The sequence below is a fragment of the Oncorhynchus keta genome, chromosome 8 (genome assembly GCF_023373465.1).
Source record: "Oncorhynchus keta strain PuntledgeMale-10-30-2019 chromosome 8, Oket_V2, whole genome shotgun sequence".
In the NCBI taxonomy this organism is placed as follows: Eukaryota; Metazoa; Chordata; class Actinopteri; order Salmoniformes; family Salmonidae; genus Oncorhynchus; species Oncorhynchus keta.
Genome location: NC_068428.1, coordinates 20,528,284 through 20,552,736, shown reverse-complemented (window position 1 = coordinate 20,552,736; position 24,453 = coordinate 20,528,284). Strand labels below are relative to the sequence as shown.

Sequence of the window (24,453 nt, the reverse complement as noted above, 5' to 3'; positions counted from 1 at the left end):
AAAGATTCATTAAAGACTGACATAAAGCACGCTTAACTACAGTTACCTCCTTTACAAACCTCTACATTCAACCCTTTCAGATCTACAAGTGCCTAGGGGTTAGAGGTAAGGGAGTTTTACTGGTAGGGCTGTGATGATACCAGTATCACAATATTTTTTTCCCATGGCAAAAATTAAAACTCGAAGCTGAACAAACTCTTTGGTCCTTTAAAATCCTCCTGTATGTAAAATATTGGGTGCTGAAGGTTGGAAAATAAATACGTGACTGGATAACATGATTGTTTCCAACATTAGTATCGCGATACTGGTATCATCCCAGCCCAAGTTACTGAACAGGGCCTTAATAATATACTGCATTTCAAAAACAGCCATGGGCAGCAGCAGAATCAATGACCAGTGCCATCTTCATGCTCACCACCAGGCTGAATGCTGTCCCCTTTCTTGTCCTCAGAAGGCAGGCTGGTTCTGTCGGCCTGGTGCTTGGTTTTCCTCAGCGCATAGCCTTTCCTGATGTCAGACAGCAGGTGGTCAATGATGCAGCCCTCCTGGACCGGGGGGGCTTTACGAACTGGGGGTGAGAGAGGGTGAATCTCAAAACAGTCCACTCTTGATACATGCAATGTGCTGGTAGTGTGTTTGAATTTGCACTGGTCAACTATCAGGTGTTGACCGTCCTCGAAAGCTCTATCATTTACTAGTCTCCTTTCCTTCATCTGCACTGAGCGATGAAAGGCTGGATATTTAAAAGCAAAGAAAGTCTTGTGTGAGCAATGCTTTCACTTCCCCAGTTCTTCTAGATCAGTGCAGATGAAGGAGAGGACCAGGAAAGGGATCTTCTGAAGAGTATCAAGACAGTTAGGCAGAAACCCTTTCAGGAGCAGTCTGAAGTTGGTAATGGGACACTTGAGTCGTGACTAGTTACCAGGGAGTAGAGCTCTACTACCCGTCATTATAGGGTTAGGGCCGGATGGGGCCTGTTTTTTAATTTTATAACTAGGGTACGGCTCAGGCATCACTAAATTGATCATTAACATTTTGAAGCAGAGCCATTTGCTCATGCTCTGCTGCACAGTATATATCGTGGTGTCAGAAGTTCAATGTTGTCAAATTTTAGACCAGAACACTGTACGAGTCCACATGAAAGATTATTTTACCGAAAATAATGTTCCTTGAGTTGACTGAGTTTAGAGTGATAAAGTAGCTAGTTTACAATCAACTGCTCTCTGTCATTGAACAGAGGTGTTGCTATGGATACTCACACTAGCAGAGCCATGCACAGTGTGCATGCAGTGCGAGCAGCACAGTGTGCATGCAGTGCGAGCAGCACAGGGAGCAAGGGACAGAGACTAGCAGCTAATGGATACTAACGGAGGAAGTTATTTCTGATCGGGCAGGGCCTTAAATTTGGCAGAACTAATTGGACCTGGGTAGGGTGGGGCCTGAACATCGTGGGCATGGGTAGGCTTTAAAATATAAAACAATCCCAGGCTCTACCAGGGATGGCCATGAGGTAACACTTATTTGGAGTGTTGGCTGCCGGTTATACTTGCTTATCTTCCTGTTCTCCCCCCTTGGTCTCTTGGAATCCTCCTCTTCCAGCTGTTTCTTCCTCTTCTCAGCCTTAATCGCTTGCTCTCGGCGGGTCTGATTGTCCTACGATAAAAATAAAAACGTAAAAAGCAAGAGAAAACAGAGCAGCACAGGTGTCCACAATGCAAATGTGACACCATAGCAATGTGGTATTTAGACTAAACAAAACTTGGGGACCTATACAGTCCAAAGTTATGGCCCAGTTATTGGAATAAATGCTTGAATTTAATGGTTTTATATAGGAAAGTCAATAGACACAAAGTGTCCATACGTAATTTGTTTCTCTCACCTTGAGAGCTTTGATGAAGAGTCCCCTGAAGGAATGTAAAGTGCTGAACAAGTCCTCCAGGGAGAGACGGGATGAGTCCTCACACAGATACTGTGCCAGATCCTCCTTCTTCCTGTCAATGGAGGCAAACCTCGCCTCCAGCTCCCTGCAGGCCTCCTGGCTTCCCTAGAGTAGACAGCCATTTCAGGAGCTGTATTTAGTTATGATCTGGCAACCAACCTGATGGCATGCTAATCTCTGACACCATTAAAGGGGCGCTTGTGAGAAACCACCGTCACCTGCTCTCTGGTGGTGAGGAGAGGTATAGCAACCCACCTGTATGGCAGTGAGATACTGCTCCTTGATGGCCGCCACAGAGGAGGAAGCCACCTTCTTCTCTGACTCTTTCAACCGCTTGATGAGCAAACTCGCCTCTGACTGGAGAGTCTCCAAATTCACACTGTGGAAGGAAATTATAAACTCTGTAAGATTAGCATAGCCTCCCGTGTCAAGCTTTGATTACTCTACAATGTTGGCACCACTGAAAAATTGCAAAAGTTGTATACAGCTTTTTTTCCCCCATTACCGAGCAGCCTTCTCACAGATCTCTAGATCATCTGGAAGGTTCAACAGGTCATCATGGTTCTGCTCAGCCTCCTCTAGGATGTGGTGGAGCAGCGTGATGCGACTTTTATTGGCCTTGGTTTCAGTGAGTTTCAACAGTGTGCTGATCTTGAAGCCCTCAGCATTCCCTGTGTGGCTTCCCTGTAGAACAAAGTTAGACAGACCAGCGTCGGGAGTCGTCGTTCTCTCACTAAAAACGTTGTTGCGAGACCCTATTTTGTGTGTTTGGTTATATGTATTGTATCACATTACGGATTCTTACATAGTTGAGGAAGTTTCCAACGTCCAGAATGAGCATGCAGAAGCTTGGCAGTCGAGTGCTCACTCTCAGACCTTGCAGGATACAAATAACACATTAAAGAGAATAAAATAAAAGGACGTTTAATTAGCGGTCGGGGAGATGGTGGTAGAGCCGCTAGCCTGGTGCCTCGACTTACTCTCACAGGCCTCGTCCAGCAGCTTAACTTTAGGCTGCATCATCTGTAACACTGAGCCGATTTCCTCACACAGCAACATGCACTCGATCCTCAGAGCGTAGCTGGGGGTAAAACACATACACAGGACCAAGAACAACATCTAGGGTGAATCAGTCCTAGCTTATTGAACGCTGTCAAGAACCTTACCATGGAACAGCTAGGAGCTGGAGATAAAACTGGTCCACACCAGCTAACTTCTCCCGCTCTCCCTGGTACGACTTCAGGTTCTCAATCTGTGGTGGAAATAATATAATTTCTCTATGACCATAAACTGACAAACATTTGGTTTCCAACACTACATCTATCAAAACTGAAAATGTATTTAGATCTAAAAATACAGTATAGCCACGTCGGCTTAACCATCGACTTGGCAGGGGTTCCTGTGGCCAGCACGCACTTCATGCTTCTCTGGCTGTAGCTTTTGCAGCTGTTTCAGCACCTCCACATCAAACTTGGACCGGTCACCTTTTTGAATCATGGCCACAAAGTCCTTATGTGAGCTGGTAGGGGACAACATGTATTTTTAACTCTCCTACTGTAAAATAGTCTTAAGGTGCTTCCTCTACTTAGGTTCTCTTCTTCATATTACCTTCTCTAAAAATACTCACCATCTGAATTGTTTCAAGAATATGTTCAGGTTAAGATTTTTCTTGGCATCAATGAAAGAAATCTGTAGATGGAGAAAAAGCATGAAGCTTGAAATTAAAACAGGGGATGGGGTAAGGAAAATGACAACGATCACAGTGGAGAGAGTACGATTAGAAGATCCTTTCAAAGTCTACAATGAGATAGGGTAAGACCACAGCTACCTCTTTGGGCTCCTGTTTGACTGCAGGGGTGATGCCTTTGGCTTTTGAGTCAGTCACTGGCAGACAGAAGAGCTCCTCAATACTGGAGTAATCAGGCTCCAGAGAATCTACCTGTACCGAGGTCCACATGGAGTGACTATCTTTAGAAAAAGAAAATAATGGACAGTGTTTTAATTCCGACTTATGAATTACAGTTTGAATTAATCCAATGGGCACTTATCAAGGTCAGCTGTATGTGTCAGTTTAATTCAAAGGTGACATTCTGACAGGTCCCTTACCAGTCACCACTCTGGATGGCAGCTTCTGCCAGTTGAGCTTCTTCATACGCAGTGTGGGGCAGCGGCCCACCTTTGGTGAAGAGGCGTAGCAGGATCGCATCTGCACACTCTGGGCCACTATAATTTCATCGCCACCAAGGGGAGGCGGTGGACCCATCATGCCAGGCAGGGGTGGGGGAGGCGGTGGACCCATCATGCCAGGCAGGGGTGGGGGAGGCGGTGGACCCATCATGCCAGGCAGGGGTGGGGGAGGCGGTGGACCCATCATGCCAGGCAGGGGTGGGGGAGGCGGTGGACCCATCATGCCAGGCAGGGGTGGGGGAGGCGGTGGACCCATCATGCCAGGCAGGGGTGGGGGAGGCGGTGGACCCATCATGCCAGGCAGGGGTGGGGGAGGCGGTGGACCCATCATGCCTGGCAGGGGTGGGGGAGGCGGTGGACCCATCATGCCTGGCAGGGGTGGGGGAGGCGGTGGACCCATCATGCCAGGCAGGGGTGGGGGAGGCGGTGGACCTCCATGCCCCATCTGTGGTAGAGGTGGTGGACCTCCATGCCCCATCTGTGGTAGAGGTGGTGGCGGAGGAGGGAGGCCAGGGGGAGGCATCCCAGAGAAGCCAGGAAGTGGTGGGACAAAAGTTCTCATGCTTGGTAGGGGTGGTGGTAGATGAGGATGGGGAGGAGGTGAAGTGGCAACAGGGGTGGTAGATTCTTTAATGAGGACCTCTGATAGACCTGATGGACAGATTGACCGATCAATCTGAACGCCCCGGTCTGTGGTCTTGACCTTAGGTGACCCTTGCTGACCCTTGGAGGACACCAGACGTTCCATCAGGCGCTTGGTGGAGTCAACATCAGCTAAAGAACACACGCACAGACAAACCGGCCATAACATGTCAGCGTACATGACCACACAATGTTTATGGACCATGAGAAGGTGATTGATGCGAGACTCACGGTCCTGTGCCAGCAAAGTAGCGCGGTCAGCCAGGGCCTCCAGGGCCAGCCACACCTCGCTCTGCTCCGGACCTACCAACAACAGAGCCTGCAGAATCGACAGCAGCTGCACCGATGCAGGGGAGCTACTCAACTGGAGTGAGGGGGAGAGAACGTTATATTATTTGTATTATCTGTGGTGGATTTCCATTTACAAATAAACTATTGGGGCGTACTTTGGTGAAGAGTGTGGTGAAGACTTCCTGGTGACTGCTCATGTCGATGCCCCCGTACACCCTCTCCATCTCCTCCTCATCCTCTGCCATGGTGTCCTCAAAGGCCTCACACTGGATGTTCAGGTCCACATCCTCGGTCTCTCTGTCACATACACAAATATGCATTTCCACAGGATAAAACAAGTCGCAGTGTGACAGAAAATGTGTGCAGCGCAGAACAAAGCATTTGCTAATTTACAAAAAGTTCAGAACCTGTGAAATACTTTAAATTAATCGAAAATAATGTGGGGGTAAAAAAAAAAAAAAGACTCAACTTACCTAAGTTTTGGAAGTAATTGTAGTAATTGAAGCCCTGGGAGACAAATAATGGCACAGCTAGGTTCAACATTTGTAACCAGTTTGACATGTCCACCTCCACTTCCTGTATTCAAGTCATTGCTTATAACAATTGTAGTATCTTCATCATTATGATGTATTTTTGCAAGATATGTAACACACCACACCAAGTAAGCACTGGTGTGGTACTTATTGATACTAGTAAACAATTTGTGCAAGGTTGATCTTTAATGCTAGAGTCCTTAATTTAAAAAAAAATAAAGCAGCCTCTTTTGGTAAAAAGCTGAGGAAGAGCATAGAGAACTATCCACAGAAATTCATAGAGCTATGGATGCAGAAACTGACCATCCATGATAACAAAAATTATGATTTTATCCATGTTTAGAGGCTATACAGTGTTTGACAAACATTGGTGTAAAAAAAAAAAAACAAGGTTATATTTTGGGTTCTGATGGGGTACGACAGTTAAACTAAGCCCTCTCTCATTAAGTCCAAAAATGTATGTCGCAACTATGGATTCCAGCTTGTAAGAGTTCAGACACTCCTTAAGCCTCGACTGTTTCCACATAAATCAGACATACAGTACCAGTCAAAGGTATGGACACCTACTCATTCAAAGGTTTCCAATTATATTTTCTACATTGTAGAATAATAGTGAATACATCAAAACTCTGAAATGACACATGGGATCATGTAGTAATTATTAAATAAAAATATATTTTATTAGATATTCTTCAAAATAGCCACACTTTGCTTTGACAGCTTTGCACACGCTTGACATTCTCTCAACCAGCTTCACCTGGAATGCTTTTCCAACCGTCTTGAAGGAGTTCCCACATATGCAGAGCACTTGTCAGCTGCTTTTCCTTCACTCTGCGGTCCAACTCATCCCAAACCATCTCAATTGGGTTGAGGATGGGTGATTGTGGCGGCCAGGTCATCTGATGAGCACTCCATCATGCACATTCTTGGTTAAATAGCCCTTACACAGCTTGGAGGTGTGCGGAGTCATTGTCCTGATGAAAAACAAATAAGCCCAAACCAGATGGGATGGTGTATCACTGCAGAATATTGTGGTAGCCATGCTGGTTAAGTGTGCCTTGAATTCTAAATAAATCACAGTGTCACCTCCATGCTTTACGGGGGGTAAATACACATGCGGAGATGATCCGTTCACCTACTCGGAGTCTCACAAAGACAGTGGTTGGAACCAAAAAAACTTGAATTTGGACTCAGACCAAAAGGACTGATTTCCACTAGTGTAAGGTCCATTGCTCAAGTTTCCTGATCCAAGCATGTCTTTTGTTATTATTGGTGTCCTTTAGTGGTTTCTTTGCAGCAATTCAACCAAGGCGGCATGATTCACAGGGTCTCCTCTGAACAGTTAATGTTGAATTGTGTCTGTTACTTGTACTCTTCAAAGCATTTATTTGGGCTGCAAACTCTAATGAACGTATCCTCTGCAGCAGAGGTAACTCTGTCTACATTTCCTGTGGCGGTCCTCACGAGAGCCAGTTTTATCATAGTGCTGGATGGTTTTTGCGACTGCACTTCAAGAAACTTTCAAAGTACTTGACAAATTCTTCTGAATTGACTGACCTTCATGTGTTAAAGTAATGAACAGGCGTTTCTCTTTGCTTATTTGAGCTGTTCTTGCCATAATATGGACATTGTATTTTACCAAATAGGACCATCTTCTGTATACCAACCCTACCTTGTCACAACTGATTGGCTCAAGTGCAAGAAGAAAATAAATTCCACAAATATATTTAACAAGGCACACCTGTTAATTTAAATGCATTCCAGGTGACTACCTCATGAAGCTGGTTGAGAGAATGCCAAGTGTGCAAAGCTGTCATCAAGGCAAAGGGTGGCTACTTTGAAGAATCTCAAAGTATATTTTTATTTGTTTAACACTTTTTTTGTTACTACATGATTCCATAGGTGTTATTTCATAGTTGATGTCTTCACTATTCTACAAAGCAGAAAACAGTAAAAATTAAGAAAAACCTGGAATGACTAGTTGAGTCCAAACATTTGACTGGTACTGTACACATGGCAATTGAAACCTTTCTCAAGAGACAATGAGGGGCTTCATCTCCTATTCGCACCAATACCTGTGTTCCTCTATTACATGAGTTTTGAAAAAGCTTAAGAGGGAGCGATACCGATGAACTCTTTGCGTAGTTTGTCCCTTTTCCGCAGGTCCTCTACCCCGAAGATGATCACGTTGACCACACTCATGAGGACGACCATGTACGGAACATTGTCAGTCGCATGCAGCTCATTCATGATGACGCTGAAGCGGTACTGCTGCATATTCACACTCTGTCAGAGACAGTTATAAAGATTACTTATGGTTATCATCCCTAAATCACAAACAGAAGTCTTTTCTAAAAATATATGTTTTCCGTCCCTTAGATGAGGGAAAATATATTTCCATAAGCCTCCTTTTAATACTTTGCATGAATACATGGGTTATCAATGATGCTGCAATCTGACAATTTCTTTGAAAGTGAACAATGAGTATAATTATAATTTTTCTATGTACATTTATGATGTTATGCTGTATGAAAAAAGGTGGCCTTACTTTATAGTGCTCCAGGGCATCCATGGCCAGGTGGTGTCCCTGTGGGTTAAACAAGGTGAGGGCCGCCAGCAGCTCAAACACCTGCATCTTTACCATGGTGTTGGATGTGTCCAGGGCTGCCAATCAAAACAGAGATTATGTCCCAACGGACAGACAGATAAGCAGGCTTGTTCACCTCCTCCCAAGCTCCTTTGCCAACCTGCTTACTAGCCTTCTTTCTCACCTTGTGACAGGGTCCTGACGTATCCCTCATTGTCCAGTATAAAGTGCAGCCCAGCTGAGGAGTTCATCACTGCCTTCACACAGGCCACACAAGTGAGCTGGAGGAGGGCGTCAGCGATGCGGGCACAACCCCGGCCAGACAGCCTCTCCAGGGCCTCCATCAGCAGATCCAGTCCATTGAGTTCCAGGAACTGCACCATCCATTCCTGGTCACTCCCCTCTAGACGCCTCCGCACCCCTGAGTAGTTGACCACTGTGGGTACCTGTAGCAGTCGTATGCATAGCTCTGGAACTGAGTTCTCCAAGTTGGCCTCAAGGTGAGCATCTCGGTCGGGGGGGCTGCTGGTCAGGTGCTCCTTCAGGGCCCCCCACTTCCCTTTCGATGCCTTTGCTGCCATAGCAACCAAAACAAAGGGAGCTAGAGAAAAAGGGTGCAATGTTTGGGTTGTGACACGAGTGAAAACAGACCGACAACAATAGAAAGAACAATTAAAAATAAGTCTAAATTATGTATTGATTGGATTCAGAGTAACTACAAAATATGATTGGAAGATAGGAAAGTTGGGGAGGTAGTAAAAGCAAGGTATCCCTTTTCAAAAGACAACTACCTGATAAAACACCAGTCTCAAATGTCAACAGTGAAGAGGCGACTCCAGGATGCTGGCCTTCAAGGCAGAGTTCCTCTGTGTGTTCTTTTGCCCATCTTAATATTTTATTTTTGTTGGCCAGTCTAAGATACGGCTTTTTCTTTGCAACTCTGCCGAGAAGGCCAGCATCCCGGAGTCGCCTCTTCACTGTTGACGTTGAGACTGGTGTTTTGCTTGTACTGTTTAATGAAGCTGCCAGTTGAGAACTTAAGGCGTGCGTTTCTCAAACTAGACACTAATGTAATTGTCCTCTTGCTCAGTTGTGCACCGGGGCCTCCCACTCTTTCTATTCTGGTTAGAGACAGTTTGCGCTGTTCTGTGAAGGGAGTAGTACACAGTATTGTACAAGATCTTCAGTTTCTTGGCAATTTCTCACATGGAATAGCCTTAATTTCTCAGAACAAGAATAGACTGATGAGTTTCAGAACAGTTTTTTGTTTCTGGCCATTTTGAACCTGTAATTGAACCCATAAATGCTGATGATCCAGATACTCAACTAGTCTAAAGGCTAGTTTTAAATCACTTCTTTAATGAGAACAGTTTTCAGCTGTGCTAACATAACCCCCTTTGCAATTTTCTAATGATCAATTAGCCTTTTAAAATTATAAACTTGGATTAGCTAACACAACGTGCCATTGGAACACAGGAGTGATGGTTGCTGGTAATGGGCCTCTGTACACCTATGTAGATATTCCATTTAAGAAAATCTGCCATTTCCAGCTACAATATTCATTTACAACATTTCTACACTGTATTTCTGCTCAATTTGATGGCCTTTTTTTTTTTATTGACAAAAAGTGCTTTTCGTTAAAAACAAGGACATTAAGTGAACCCAAACTTTTGAACGGTAGTGTAAATACAACACATTAAGACCTGCTCTTTCCATGACATGGACTGACCAGGTGAAAGCTTTGATCCCATATTGATGTCATTTGGTAAATCCACTTCCATCAGGGTAGATGAAGGGGATGAGACAAATTAATATAGCATTTAAACAAAGTGTGAATTGGCAAGGAAAGATTTACGTGCCTGTGAACAGGGTATGGTAGTCACCAGGCGCAACGTTTTCACAAGGCAGTGGAACGCTCATGGTCCCTTGACACCTCTCCCACAGCACCGCTTAGATGTCAATGTCATAATTCAGCAAAATGCCTGTCACAGTCAGTCTGCAGTATAGCACAGAGCAAATATGGATTAGAATTTCTTCCAAAAGGGAAGCCAAAAAAGAAAGCAGGTTGAGCACAAGCAGGCAGCTGCGAATGTGGTGAAAGAGGGTAGAACCAGAAAATCAAAGTGAAGCAGGGGCAGCAGCAGTTACTGCAAAGTCAGTGGTCGCGAACACTAGTCTCCATCAGCATAAGGGTTGTCTAATGTTAATAAGCTAGCATTAGCACTCAGCATCCTTAGAGAGCCACTGAACAGGCCGATAAGTGTTTTTTTTTTTTTTTTCTAATGAGCAACAGGAAAAACGCAAGACTTCAGTCTTGGAGGTGTGATTCATGATATTTATCCCCCATGAGACACTGGAGACGTGGAAGCCTATATTTCACTTCCTCAAAATCCCCAGAATTAATCTAAGATACAAAATTACAAAATTACAGAATTCTTGAGTAATTAATTGACGTTTTTGCAGAGGATGTTTCAGTTGCTGCAACTAAAGGTGTTTGGGGCAGTATTTCTCAAGTTATAAAAAAAAAAAAAAAAAAAAAAGTGAGGTGTTGTCTTATGTAAACAGTCAAAGCTGCTGACCATGTATATGCTAATGGATAGAGAGCTATCACCGCAGCTGTTCACCCCATGTTTGTGGGCAAATGGACATCGTCAAATCAAAACCCAACCTTAAAACGTTGACGCATGGATGTTCCAAACAAGACAGTCTTTATGACCAGAATTATCCTATTTACACAGTCAACGTTTACACAAGAATAACTTCGACTCATTGCAATGACAGACCATTTAAGGGATACTTTTTGTTTTTGTTTTAAAGGCAGTCGCTCTTTAAGCTATTGGGTGTCAGTTATTTAACAGTATATTTAGTGAACGGGAAAGCTAAGGACGTTGACATAAGTCATGGTATTAGAAAAAGTTCTCATTTCCAGCAAGTGTATTTGATGTGTTTTGTTTCTGTAGCTAGCTTTGCTGGCTAGCTAGCTGAGACAGAAGAGATTTTGACTGAAGCAAGTATCTTGAGTGACAGAGTGCCCCCCTGTGGACTGAAGCGGAACTTTACATGAACCCCATTTAAAAAGTGTCAATGTTGAGGTGGTAGAACTGACTAAATTACATTTTGTAGCTTCACACCCGCAGCACACACCAATTGATTACAGGACTGCTGAATGTAAATGATCTAGATTCATTTGCTATTTTCCAGATTTTGTCTCTGATAAGCTACACAGGAAAGGGCTGAAAATAGCCCATATTAATATAAACTCAGCAAAAAAAGAAATCCCCTTTTCAGGACCCGATCTTTCAAAGATAATCCAAATAACTTCACATATGTTCACTGTAAAGGGTTTAAAAACCGTTTCCCATGTTTGTTCAAGGAACCATATACCATTAATGAAGATGCACCTGTAGAACAGTTGTTAAATAGTGCAGAAACAGTGTTGGAGAAGAAAGTAAAAGTGCAATATTGTGCCATGTAAAAAAAATGAACGTTTAAGTTCCTTGCTCAGAACATATGAAAGCTGGTGGTTCCTTTTAACATGAGTCTTCAATATTCCAAGGTAAGAAGTTTTAGGTTGTAGTTATTAAAGGACTATTTCTCTCTATACCATTTGTATTTCATATACTATTGGATGTTCTTATAGGTATTTAGTATTGCCAGTGTAACAGTATAGCTTCAGTCCCTCTCCTCGCCCCTACCTGGGCTCAAACCAGGAACACAACAACCACCCTTGAAGCATCATTACCCATCGCTCCACAAAAGCTGCGGCCCTCGCAGAGCAAGGGGAACAACTATTTCAAGCCTCAGAGCGAGTGATGTCACCGATTGAAACGCTATTAGCGCGCACCCCGCTAACTTGCTAGCCATTTCACATCGGTTACACCAGCCTAATCTCGGGAGTTGATAGGCTTGAACGACAGTCCTTTTTCCACATATGCACACTGATTATATGCAACGCAGGACACGCTAGATAAACTAGTAATATCAACCATGTGTAGTTAACTAGTGATTATGATTGATTGTTTTTTTAATAAGTTTAATGCTAGCTAGCAACTTACCTTGGCTTCTTACTGCAGTTGCGTAACAGACAGGCTCCTCGTGAGGCAGGTGGTTAGAGCGTTGGACGAGTTAACCGTAAAGTTGCAAGATTGAATCCCTGAGCTGACAAGGTAAAAAAATCATTCTGCCCCTGAACAAGCCAGTTAACCCACCGTTCCTAGGCAGTCATTGAAAATAAGAATGGTGTTCTTAACTGACTTGCCTTGTTAAATAAAGACGTATAAAAAAATTAATATATATTTTTTAAATCAGTGTCCAAAAATACAGATTTCCGACTGTTACGAAAACTTGATATCAGCCCTAATTAATCTACCATTCCGATTAATCGGTCGACCTGTAGTCTGAAGCCCGAAAAAGGCAGGAAGGCAAGTGCAGAGAAAGGGTGAGAGAAAGTTTCAACAGGGGAAAAAAAATTGTGCGTGTGAGACCTAATTAACTTATCAAAAGTCAATAGTAATTATTCCTAAATTATGAGTAGGAGATAGTGACAAAAGTCAAGGAAAAGAAAAGAGAAGATAAGGGAACATAGAGAGAAAGAGAGTAATGAGAATTATCGCAAGAGAAATGCTTACCTTTAAATTAGGGCTATTTTCTGGGAATTGTCTCGGTAGTATATGCCTGAAGGACTATAGACAATTATAAAGTGTAATTTGCGAAGAGTCTCCACCATTTCAATAGCGTTGGTAGTAGAATTCTTGCCTACAATGCGGGAGACTCGGGTTCGTTTCCCAGCCTATGCATCAATAGAATCAAATCTGGATTTACGGATTAGAATTCAACTATTGGTATGTTTTGCCTGGAAATAGACGGTTAGTGTTTGTTTAAGATAAACTGAACGTTAATAAATTGTTTAGGTTCAATTGAAAGACCATTCATTAAAAATAATAGCGAGGCGATGTAATACGTTGTCTGTTGCCTAAATGGTCTGCTGGAATGTCGTATTGAGAATAGGAATCGCATTTAAATAACTGAATCACAGAAGAAACAGTTACCTAAATCTAATGCAGATAGAATTTAAAAAAACATTTCGGTGGGCACAGCTCTAAAGGGTTGACTGATGTAGGTTATACATTTGGCGATTTGCATGTTAAGTCTTGGACATTTCATAAGGGTGAAGCCGAAAGAGAAGGGAAAGTTGTAAAGTTTGGTTTTACTCTTATAATAGAGGTAAGGCAGAACGTTGTTTGAGTAGGGGTTGTTTTCACCTACTGGGAAGAATAGGTGAGTTAGTTGTGCTCGCTGGGCTATATTTGGCTGTAAGGGATTCAGGTCTGAATAGTTCCGTTTATTTCATCGTAAAAGTTGTGTTTATATGTACTTAATTGAACATGCGCTACCCTTGGATACAATACTGTACCCTAATTAGGGGAATTCCATAGATTGGAAGTACAGTATTGTATCCAAGGATAGCGCATGTTCAATTAAGTACATATAACTATTGAGGAAGTTTAAAACTAATGATTGGAAGGAGTACAATGGAATCATTAGGTTTTGTTCGTAGTTTGGGTTTCTGAATCGGTGTAGTATAATGAATGCTGACCAAGTGGTTGTGTTTTCTGGGAAAAGGACTGGGCTATAATCTTAGAGGGAGGGAGTGAGTGAGATCGAGGCATATTCTCACGAAATTGAAAAGGACTGGAAATGTTGTTTTTAACCGAGGGGTTGCAAATACCCACACGCAACAAAGTGTATAACTATTAGTTGATATATATATATATATATATAAAAACATTTTTTTAAATAAAATACTATATTTTTTTAAATAATATATATATATATATATTTTTTTTTAAATACTATATATAGTATTTTTTTTATACACACGTATACATATACACACACACAGCTCAAAAAAATAAAAGGGAACACTTAAACACAATGTGTAACTCCAAGTCAATCACATTTCTGTGAAATCAAACTGTCTACTTAGGAAGCAACACTGACAATAAATGTCACATGCTGTTGTGCAAATGGAATAGACAACAGGTGGAAATTATAGGCTATTAGCAAGACACCCCCAATAAAGGAGTGGTTCTGCAGGTGGGGACCACAGACCACTTCTCAGTTCCTATGCTTCCTGGCTGATGTTTTGGGCACTTTTGAATGCTGGCGGTGCTTTCACTCTAGTGGTAGCATGAGACGGAGTCTACAATCCACACAAGTGGCTCAGGTAGTGCAGCTCATCCAGGATGACACATCAATGCGAGCTGTGGCAAGAAGGTTTGCTGTGTGTCAGCGTAGTGTCCAGAGCATGGAGGCGCTACCAGGAGACAGGCCAGTACATCAGGAGACGTGGAGGAGGCCGTAGGAGGGCAACAACCCAGCAGCAGGACCACTACCTCCGCCTTTGTGCAAGGAGGAGCAGGAGGAGCACTGCTCGAACCCTGCAAAATGACCTCCAGCAGGCCACAAATGTGCATGTGTCTGCTCAAACGGTCAGAAACAGACTCCATGAGGGTGGTATGAGGGCCCGACATCCACAGGTGGGGGTTGTGCTTACAGCCCAACACCGTGCAGGACGTTTTTCATTTGCCAGAGAACACCAAGATTGGCAAATTTGCCACTGGCGCCCTGTGCTCTTCACAGATGAAAGCAGGTTCACACTGAGCACATGTGACAGTCTGGAGACGCCTTGGAGAACGTTCTGCTGCCTGCAACATCCTCCTGACCTGTTTGGCGGTGGGTCAATCATGGTGTGGGGTGGCATTTCTTTGGTGGGCCGCACAGCCCTCCATGTGCTCGCCAGAGGTAGCCTGACTGCCATTAGGTACCGAGATGAGATCGTCAGACCCCTTGTGAGACCATATGCTGGTGCGGTTGGCCCTGGGTTCCTCCTAATGCAAGACAATGCTAGACCTCATGTGGCTGGAGTGTGTCAGCAGTTCCTGCAAGAGGAAGGCATTGATGCTATGGACCGGCCCGCCCGTTCCCCAGACCTGAATCCAATTGAGCACATCATGTCTCACTCCATCCACCAACACCACAGACTGTCCAGGAGTTGGTGGATGCTTTAGTCCAGGTCTGGGAGGAGAACCCTCAGGAGACCATCCGCCACCTCATCAGGAGCATGCCCAGGCGTTGTAGGGAGGTCATATAGGCCACACACACACACTAGAGTCTCATTGACTTGTTTTAAGGACATTACATTAAAGTTGGATCAGCCTGTAGTGTGGTTTTCCACTTTAGTTTTGAGTGTGACTCCAAATCCAGACCTCCATGGGTTGATAAATTTGATTTCCATTGATAATTTGTGTGATTTTGTTGACAGCACATTCAACTATGTAAAGAGAAAAGTATTTAATAAAGAATATTTCTTTCATTCAGATCTAGGATGTTATTTTAGTGTTCCCTTTATTTTTTTGAGTAGTGTATATATGGATTGATGTGTACTATTTCCTTTGGGTTTGAGGAGATTTCCATTTTTTCTAGAGCTACGATATCTTAAAGGGGTACACACACAGAACATTTTACAAGTTTACATTTTCTGAGTTTTAATAAGGAAAATGTTCTGGGAACCTGGGATAAAACATGTAGAAAATGACAGTGTTCCAGAATAGAGATCCACAGTAGCTACTGTAATGGACTACTGGCAGTGTCTGCTATGGCAGATGGAAAGGTGCGAAATTACCTGAAAAAAATCAAATCTCTCAAAGTGCACAAAATTCATGCGTTTTGCTGTTGAAATTCTTTGACGGAGAAGGATGACCCCCCAACACACACTGTCTTTGGACTAAGCCCCCAATGTCTTCAAATCATAGAAACCAGTTTATTGCGACAGACAGAGGCAGAGACTAACATGCTTCGTAAATTATTAACTTTTGTGGTGTTATTCTCTGTCACATTCCTCCCAAACCTGACCTGAGATAATATATGAGGAGTTGCCTGACTATAGGGACAGATTCCTGAAATAACCATGACATCATTATTGGTTTATAGAGGCCTCGATGCCAACACCATGCAGTTATCAACAGGGTTGTGGTCAACTGAATCAAATCAGTAAATTGCATCACAAAAGTGTTTGTCTAAGACATACAATACTGAATGGCATGTGATATAAGCCTACATGCAAAGTATGCAGAAACTCTGCTTCTTCATTCACATATCACCATCTGATAGAGGCAAATTACATCCCTTAGAATGTGGAGCATGACATTCCTGGAAATGCAAATGTTAATGTGCTGCATATACTGTACAATGCAAATTCTTGTCAAGATTATCATTAGCCAGCACTTTTGAGAAATGCTATAGCAGCATGACCCTGGCAGAGAGAATCTTCATTGGGTCATGTGAAATAAGGAACAAGGCTCTGGGCTATGTGATGTGACTTCTTACAGGGCCGTCCACAAAGACAATAACTATAAAAAGTTGTTCTAATTCAAGTAAACATCAGCATTCATACTACAAAAATTGTGGAGAAGGATAGCCATCGTTGGAATCACTTTGAGCTAATTCCTCCCTCCACCAATCAAAAATGTGTTCTACTGAAGCATTCTTAGGTACGCAAGAAATAGTCACCAGGAGGGGAGAGGCAGAGCGCACGTTGAGCGATCCTGAATAACTAGGGATGTCAGCATATTGGTGGCCACATTATAGTTTAACTTGGGAGACTGATGATGATCCACAAGCACCATCAGAAGAAGCCAGCCACCCCCCCATTTTCCTATGGTAGGCTATCTGTTATCTCCAATATATCATGACAAAATACAACACGGGTGGCCTGCTAATCTACCTTTCTGGACCTTGTGAAAGCTTACAGAGCAATTGAGAAATCTACGCAGTTTACAATGATAGTATCACTATAAAATATTTCAGTAGCCATGGAAGTTTGAACAATAATAAACCTTCATCTCATGCAGAGGAATGGTTTATAGCTGTCTCATATCTGGTGCAGTAACATACATAAACAGTTGTAGACCTTCCTAGTTAGCTGCATTCACCTGTCAGCAAATGAACTGCTAGTGGAGATTCTCTTCCCTATATATCCAGTCCACCACCCTCTGGGACCCGGTCAGCAGTTTGTCAGCATCACTATTGCCAACACAACAAATTTCACCCTCTCAGAATTTGTGCTTACATCAATTTAGTCTTGGGAACTCACTAAAATCACTATGTTAATGAGGAACATAGCCATCTTAAACCAACCAAATTCATTCTAACCTAACGGGCCATTCTTTCCTCCCTTTGTCTTTGGTTCTACACAATTTTTAAAAATAAAAATCAGTACATCTAAATTGGCTGCATTTGTGTGGCAGAAAGAACGCAAAGCCGAGGGTCAACAGTGTTTATTTTTGTTCACAGAATGCATGGGTGTGAGCAACTACATACAGTACAGCATAAACACGGGCGCACACATACCTCCTCATCTAATGCAATGCGTTCCCGTGTGCTGTAGAAAACACCAGCCTGTCATGATAAGTTGTGAATGAGGTGGGTAATGCCATGGTAACACTGACTATCACCAACAGATGTAAACAATACATGGCCAAGGGCATTAGTCCTCCTAGAGCAGGGTCTGCCATGTTGCAACACTCACTGCTGAGTACTCTTAGGTACTCAGTCGAGGACTCAACTTACTTTTGAGAGCTACAATAGTAGAATACACAAAGTGCAGTTTCTAAATTTGGTTGTGCACCAGCAGTTTAGTTGTCAGTCACTAACAATTGAGACTGTTAATTAGTCTAGCCAGATATCTAAACACGTGCCCAGGGGCCGTGACCTCCAGGGGGCCCCCCCATTGATTTTGTTAGTCACCCTCATAGTAACACGTCAACAGTCTTGGCAAAACGTGTAAAACTGTAGGAAATGTTATAAAAAAAATAGCAACATCATCTATGCCCCATGGCCAAAAGTGTAGAATTACAGAAAATTTACTTTAAAAAAAACAACCAACCAAATCTCGCTTTGGGCACCCAAAAGGAGAGTTAAGCAGTTTAACTGCACAAATGGATTGATTTCACAAATCAGTTGACTGCATTTGTGGATATGGGTAAGCAGACCCGCGAGCCACTGCAGCCCCTTAATGAGTTAAGAAATTGTGGCACTCACCCTTATCAAAGTAGCCAATCCCTGCACTAGATTTCAGTGGACATAACCCATTTATATTTCCAATGTATATGCACCATATCCTGAATCCAGGTGTCTATTAGACCTACACTATATCCAAAAGTATGTGGACACCCCTTCAAATTAGGAGTTTGCCATTTCAGCCACTCAATCTCCATAGACTAACATTAGCAGTAGAACGGCCTTACTGAAGAGCTCAGTGACTTTCAATGCGGCACCGTCATAGGACGCCACCTTTCCAACAAGTCAGTTCGTCAAATTTCTGGCTGGTTGCAACACTCACTACAGAGTTCCAAAATGCCTCTCGAAGCAACTTCAGCACAAGAACAGTACGTTGGGAGCTTAATAAAATGAGTTTCCATGGCCAAGTAGCCGCACACAAGCCTAAGATCACCATGTGCAATGCCAAGCGTCGGCTGGAGTAGTATAAAGCTCGCCGCAATGGACTAGAGCAGTGGAAACGCGTTCTCTGGAATGATGAGTCACACTTCACCATCTGGCAGGCCAACGAACAAATCTGGGTTTAGCAGATGCAAGGATAACACTCCCTTCCCCAATGCATAGTGCCAACTGTAAAGTTAGATGGAGGAGAAATAATGGTGTGGGGCTGTTGTCATGGTTCAGGCGAGGCCCCTTAGTTCCAGTGAAAGGAAATCTTAACACTACAGCATACAATGACATTCTAGATGATTCTGTGCTTCCAACTTTGTGGAAGGCCCTTTCCTGTTTCAGCATGACAATGTCCCTGTGCACAAAGCAAGGTCCAAATAGAATCGGTTTGTCTAGATTGGTGTGAAAGAACTTAACTGGCCTGACCTCAACCACCTTTGGACTGCTAACTTCGAGTCAGGCCTAATCACTCAACCTCACTAATACTTGTGGCCCTGCAGCAATTTCCCAACATCTAGGGAAAAGCCTTCCCAGAAGAGTGGATGCTGTTATAGCAGCAAATGGAGAGACTAAATCTATATTAATGCCCATGAGTTTGGAATGGAGATGTTCAATGAGCAGGTGTCCACATACTTTTGGGCATGTAGTGTTGTACTGTTGCTGGTGACTTACAAGCTTCGGTCCCCCCAGTGTTGTGGTGGGAAACTGAGCATGACACCGTTACTCATAGATCATTTAAATTGTTAACATGTCTAGCCTTTCATTTCTGAAGTCTGCATCCAATTGCCCCTCCCTGGTGCACACAACACACTTACATTCCCCATGTAAAAGAATTTGTCTAATTTAAGATAACCTCAACCCTGTTACTTGGCACTTACTAGTCACGTTATTTTTATTTAACCCGTTGATGTGTGAAAACATGTTTATGAAGTTGAACATGTACGCGATATAGAACACAAATTTGGTGCAATTATTTTTTTTTAAATAAAGTATATTACCCAAAATGTACTCCATTGGTGGATTGACCCTTTTATCTGTATTACTAATTGCAAATACTTTGTACCCATTGTCATTACATCCACAAGTTTGGCAGAACGTTGCGCATTGTATTACTGAAATGTTGGCAGTGGTACTTGACTTAGCCAAGATAACTTAGCCAAGATAACTTCGCCCAGGCTTGGCATGAGCAAGACAATACAATGTGGATCATGATACAGCATACATGTTGGCCAAAAAGTTGTTTGCGAGTGAAGTAGTCCTTTTCTCTGTCCAAGTGCATGAGTTTAACAAATTACAGACCAATTTCGCCCTGTTTACAAAACGTGTGTTACTCTTACCGTACGTATCCCTTCAACTGCTCGATTTCCACAGCGAATCGAAGGTAACGTTTTGTAGTTACCAATTTCATACAATTCCTGTGTGCGCGCGTTTTGGTAGAAATACACTGGCCAAACCTTGCAGCGCTGTTCTCCAAACATACTAGGGTTGCGTTCCCCTGCTCAGAGATTGCTTTAAGTGGACAACTTTAAGTGGTACTTCTTCTTCTTTGATATCATGGTGCTTGCACATTTTGTTTGTGCATTCCGCCACCTACTGTGCGGGAGTGTGTGGTCGATCATGTTACCCTCTGTGATTCAAAAACCCTACAACACAGGTGGGTGGCGCCTTAATTGGGGAGGACAGGCACATGGTAATGGATGGAGCTGTGTCGATGGAAAGGTACCCTATAACTCTTCTGCAGTAAAACATTGTACACCCACATACTTGGAAAAAAGAAAGGAAAACGCTGCACACTGCTGCCCATGCTCCCAGGTTATATTTATTTACAGCGTTTCGACCCTTAGGTCTTCATCAGGCATCCACACACTTCTCTGCAGCTTCCATCACAACATCTATAATTCTGTGATTTTACATTCCATTTCTGCGGTACAGGTGATAACTATGGCAATGAATGCTAAGAAGCCAACCTCACTGAAGTAAAAATGTGTTTCACTCTGTATTGGCTTAGACCAACTATTCACCCTTGACCCATCATCCTCTATTCTCATCACTGCCTCAGCATATGACACCTTCTGTTCTACTCGTACCCTGGCAACCTCAACCTGTCTCTCTCACACCGGGGACTTCTGATCCCCAACAACATGGGCACCCAATTGTGACACAGTTTTTTCCACCGATACTAGACATCCCTGCATACTTCTCACATCTCAGAATCTCCCTCCTACACACTGCTGCATATGACCATATACATGGCCTAGCCTGCATCTGAGAGCAGCATCCTCATTTCCAGTCAGTGATTGCTGGAGTGCTTGCATTTTGCCTCCGGGCAGAAAGAATCAACAACACCTCTCACCTCTTACCACATTGAGTGGTTGATAATATCCAAGGCTTATATGCTCTGTGCGCAATAGCCTGGGGATGAAGCAGAGATCTGTGTATAATGATGAGATGCTCATGTCTCTGCACTAACAATGGGAGTTTTTGTCCCAAAGGCAGGAAGGCAGGTGACACACCTAGGTCTGCATATTAAGCCCATAGAAATTAATTGGGGTTATTTTGGACACTTCACTTGTTCCTCTTTGGATGAGGTTACTAACCATGCAACTACCTTACCACGAGAGTTTGGACTTCTGTTTTAAAGCCAGGGGATGAGTCTGAGTCATATTTCACTGTTACAAATAACTGTAAAAATGTTTAATTAAAAGTAGTCATGATGGTTGTACTGTTGCTTGTAAGCGTTGTATCCGTGTGCTTACTGGCTTTTACCCCAATATTGGCTACTCTAGGTAGTAGCCCTGCTGCCACGAAATGGCGCTATTATTCCTTACATCGTTTGTCATTGATGTCCTGCATTAAAAGAAAGAAAGAACTTTGGATTTATTTTTTTATTAGTCCACTGTTGATACAGTCCCAAAATATTTTGCATGTCAGCAGTCAAGTTTTCAAGATATAGGATTTTCAAGAAGCAAAATGTCACTTGCCACATCCTCCTGATGATGCGTTTTGCCGCGGCTTAAAGCACAACTGAAGGCAAAACAACTTAAACTTAAAATAGAAAATGGGCTGTGGCACCAATATTAGTCAAACTTATTACAGTGTCAAAATTTACAAGGTGTAAATAGGATAATTTTCTTAATAATAAAGTCAGTCTTGTCCAAAACTGAGTTTTGTCAGTGAGTTCATCATGACTTACTTTAAGGTTGGGTTTTGATTTGACAATGCTCACTTGCTCACTAACACAGGAATGAGATACACACCTGCAGTGATTGTGCTCTATCCAATCCTACTGCAAAAAACACAGACAGATAGCGTTATCACCCTCTTCATTCGAGGAAGACAACTGATAAAATATTTGATTAATCAAATGTTTTTTGAGGGGCAAAAAAAACAGTTGTCAAAATATCACAGTACACATTTAGTAATGACAGAAAGCATTTTAAACTTCAGCCAGTGTATCACCTTCGTATGACTTAATAAAAAAATAAATAGATAGGAGTGGGGGGGAAAAGGTGCTTGTGCATTGATAAGCACACAAAAGACGGCATTAACAATACGTAATAAAGAAAGAGGGCACTTCTCAAAGCTTCTTTCACACCATAGCCTGCTGAATTTGCAAGATAACTTTTCTTTCATTTTGAATTCGGCACCAATGAAAATGTGTCACTGACTCGCCCCTGGATTAATGGTTCAGAGTTCGACTAGCCACGCCTGGTTATAATTCTGCTAGAGTTTGCGGCAGGCGGACAAGCAATATCCACTGTCGTAGTACGGATGAAGCTTGAGCTGGAATGTGAAGCTAACTGAAGCTGGTTAGCTTTAGAAAACCCTGAGTAGATCTAGCTTTCTTCTTAGGATACCCCTCTGCCCATCAGCACAGTGAATTTGACTTTGTTTAGCATATAACACGACACAATGTAAATAGCAAATAGGTAGCAGAGAGAACTGTCTATGACTAGGGTGGCTTGAGTCTTTGGCAATTTTTAGGACCTTCCTCTGACACCGCCTGGTATAGAGGTCCTGGATGGCAGGAAGCTTGGCCCCACGCATTACCCTCTGTAGTGCTTTGCGGTCGGAGGCCGAGCAGTTGTCGTACCAGGCGGTGATGCAACCAGTCAGGATGCTCTTGATGGTGCAGCTGTATAACTTTTTCAGAATCTGAGGACCCATGCCAAATCTTTCATTCTCCTGGAGGGGGAATAGGCGTTGTCATGCCCTCTTCACAACTCTCTTGGCGTGTTTGGACCATGATAGTTTGTTGGCGATGTGGACACCAAGGAACTTGGAGCTCTCAACCTGCTCCACTACAGCCCGTTGATGAGACAGTGTCCGTCACTCAACAGTGTCCCATGTGGATCACGAATGGTCCACCACCCAGAAGACAACTAGCCAGATGTACACAGCTATGGGAAAAATTGGAATCAACATGGGCCAGCATCCCTGTGAAACGCTTTCGGCATGCACGCCTCCAACTCGATCATCCAGTTTGCAGACGACACTGCAGTAGTGGGCTTCAATACCAACAATGACAAGACAGCCTACAGGGAGGAGATGAGAGCACTCGGAGTGGGGTGTCAGGAAAACAACCTCTTCCTCAACAAAACAAAGGAGAGGATTGTGGACTTCAAGAAACAGCAGAGGGAGCACCCCCCTATCCACATCGACGGGACAGTAGTGGAGAAGGTGGAAAGTTCCTCGGGCTACACTTTACAGACAAACTGAAATGGTCCACCAACACAGACAGACTGGTGAAGAAGGCGCAACAGCACCACTTCAACCTCAGGAGGCTGAAGAAATTTGGCTTGTCACCTCAAAAAATGACAAACCTTTACAGATGCACAATTGAGAGCATCCTGTTGGGAATGTATCATCGCCTGGTAAGGCAACTGCACTGCCCTCAACCGCAAGGTTCTCCAGAGGATGGACAATGCATCACCGGCGGCAAACTACCTGCCCTCCAGGACACCTACAGCACCCGATGTCACAGGAAGGCCAAAAATATCATCAAGGACAACAACCACCCGAGCCGCTGCCTGTTCTCCCCGCTACCATCCAAAAGGCGAGGCCAGAACAGTTGCATCAAAGCTGAAAGAGACTGAAAAACAGCTTCTATCTCAAGGCCATCAGTCTGTTAAACAACAATCACTAACTCAGAGAGGCAGCTGCCTAGATACAGACTCAAATCATTGGCCACTATAATAAATGGATCACTACTCACTTTAAATAATGCCACTTTAACAATGTTTACATATCTTACATTACTCATCTTATATGTACAGTTGAAGTCAGAAGTTTACATACACTTAAGTTTGAGTCAATAAAACTGTTTTTTTAACCACTCCACAAATTTCTTGTTAACAAACTATAGTTTTGGCAAGTCAATTAGGACATCTACTTTGTGCAAGGCACAAGTAATTTTTCCAACAATTGTTTACAGATAGATTATTTCACTTATAATTCACTGTATCACAATTCCAGTGGGTCAGAAGTTAACATACACCAAGTTGACTGTGCCTTTAAACTAATTGGAAAATTCCAGAAAATTGTCATAGCTTTAGAAGCTTCTGATAGGCTAATTGACATAAGTTGAGTCAATTGGAAGTGTACCTGTGGACGTATTTCAAGGCCTACCTTCAAACTCAGTGTCTCTTTGCTTGACATCATGGGAGAATCAAAAGAAATCAGCCAATACCTCAGAAAAAAAAAATTGTAGACCTACACAAGTCTGGTTCATCCTTGGGAGCAATTTCCAAACACCTGAAGGTACC

The 24,453-nt window shown here is 43.1% G+C and overlaps 1 protein-coding gene across 35 annotated transcripts in view; it reads right to left on the bottom strand.

Annotated features, from left to right (window-relative positions):
- Positions 1–20,208, bottom strand: part of LOC118386978 (inverted formin-2-like) — a 29,468-nt gene extending 9,260 nt beyond the window's left edge. For 7 of the 35 annotated variants that reach the window (XM_052523773.1, XM_052523779.1, XM_052523782.1 and 4 more), the window contains exons 1-19: positions 20,026–20,204; positions 8,364–8,780; positions 8,141–8,256; positions 7,719–7,878; positions 5,533–5,566; positions 5,215–5,356; positions 5,000–5,132; positions 4,046–4,900; positions 3,768–3,907; positions 3,567–3,628; positions 3,356–3,458; positions 3,106–3,191; positions 2,920–3,020; positions 2,745–2,815; positions 2,445–2,623; positions 2,195–2,318; positions 1,880–2,044; positions 1,551–1,653; positions 416–568 (exon numbers count right to left, since the gene is read on the bottom strand). In XM_052523773.1, coding sequence (XP_052379733.1) covers positions 416–568; positions 1,551–1,653; positions 1,880–2,044; positions 2,195–2,318; positions 2,445–2,623; positions 2,745–2,815; positions 2,920–3,020; positions 3,106–3,191; positions 3,356–3,458; positions 3,567–3,628; positions 3,768–3,907; positions 4,046–4,900; positions 5,000–5,132; positions 5,215–5,356; positions 5,533–5,566; positions 7,719–7,878; positions 8,141–8,256; positions 8,364–8,760 — 3,124 coding nt within the window. In that variant the 5' untranslated portion in view covers positions 8,761–8,780; positions 20,026–20,204. Of the gene's footprint in view, positions 1–415; positions 569–1,550; positions 1,654–1,879; positions 2,045–2,194; positions 2,319–2,444; positions 2,624–2,744; positions 2,816–2,919; positions 3,021–3,105; positions 3,192–3,355; positions 3,459–3,566; positions 3,629–3,767; positions 3,908–4,045; positions 4,901–4,999; positions 5,133–5,214; positions 5,357–5,528; positions 5,567–7,718; positions 7,879–8,140; positions 8,257–8,363; positions 8,781–20,025 lie in introns of those variants that run through there. The other 28 variants (XM_052523798.1, XM_052523788.1, XM_052523797.1 and 25 more) reach the window with 28 other exon arrangements.
- Positions 20,209–24,453: the final 4,245 nt, after the last annotated feature.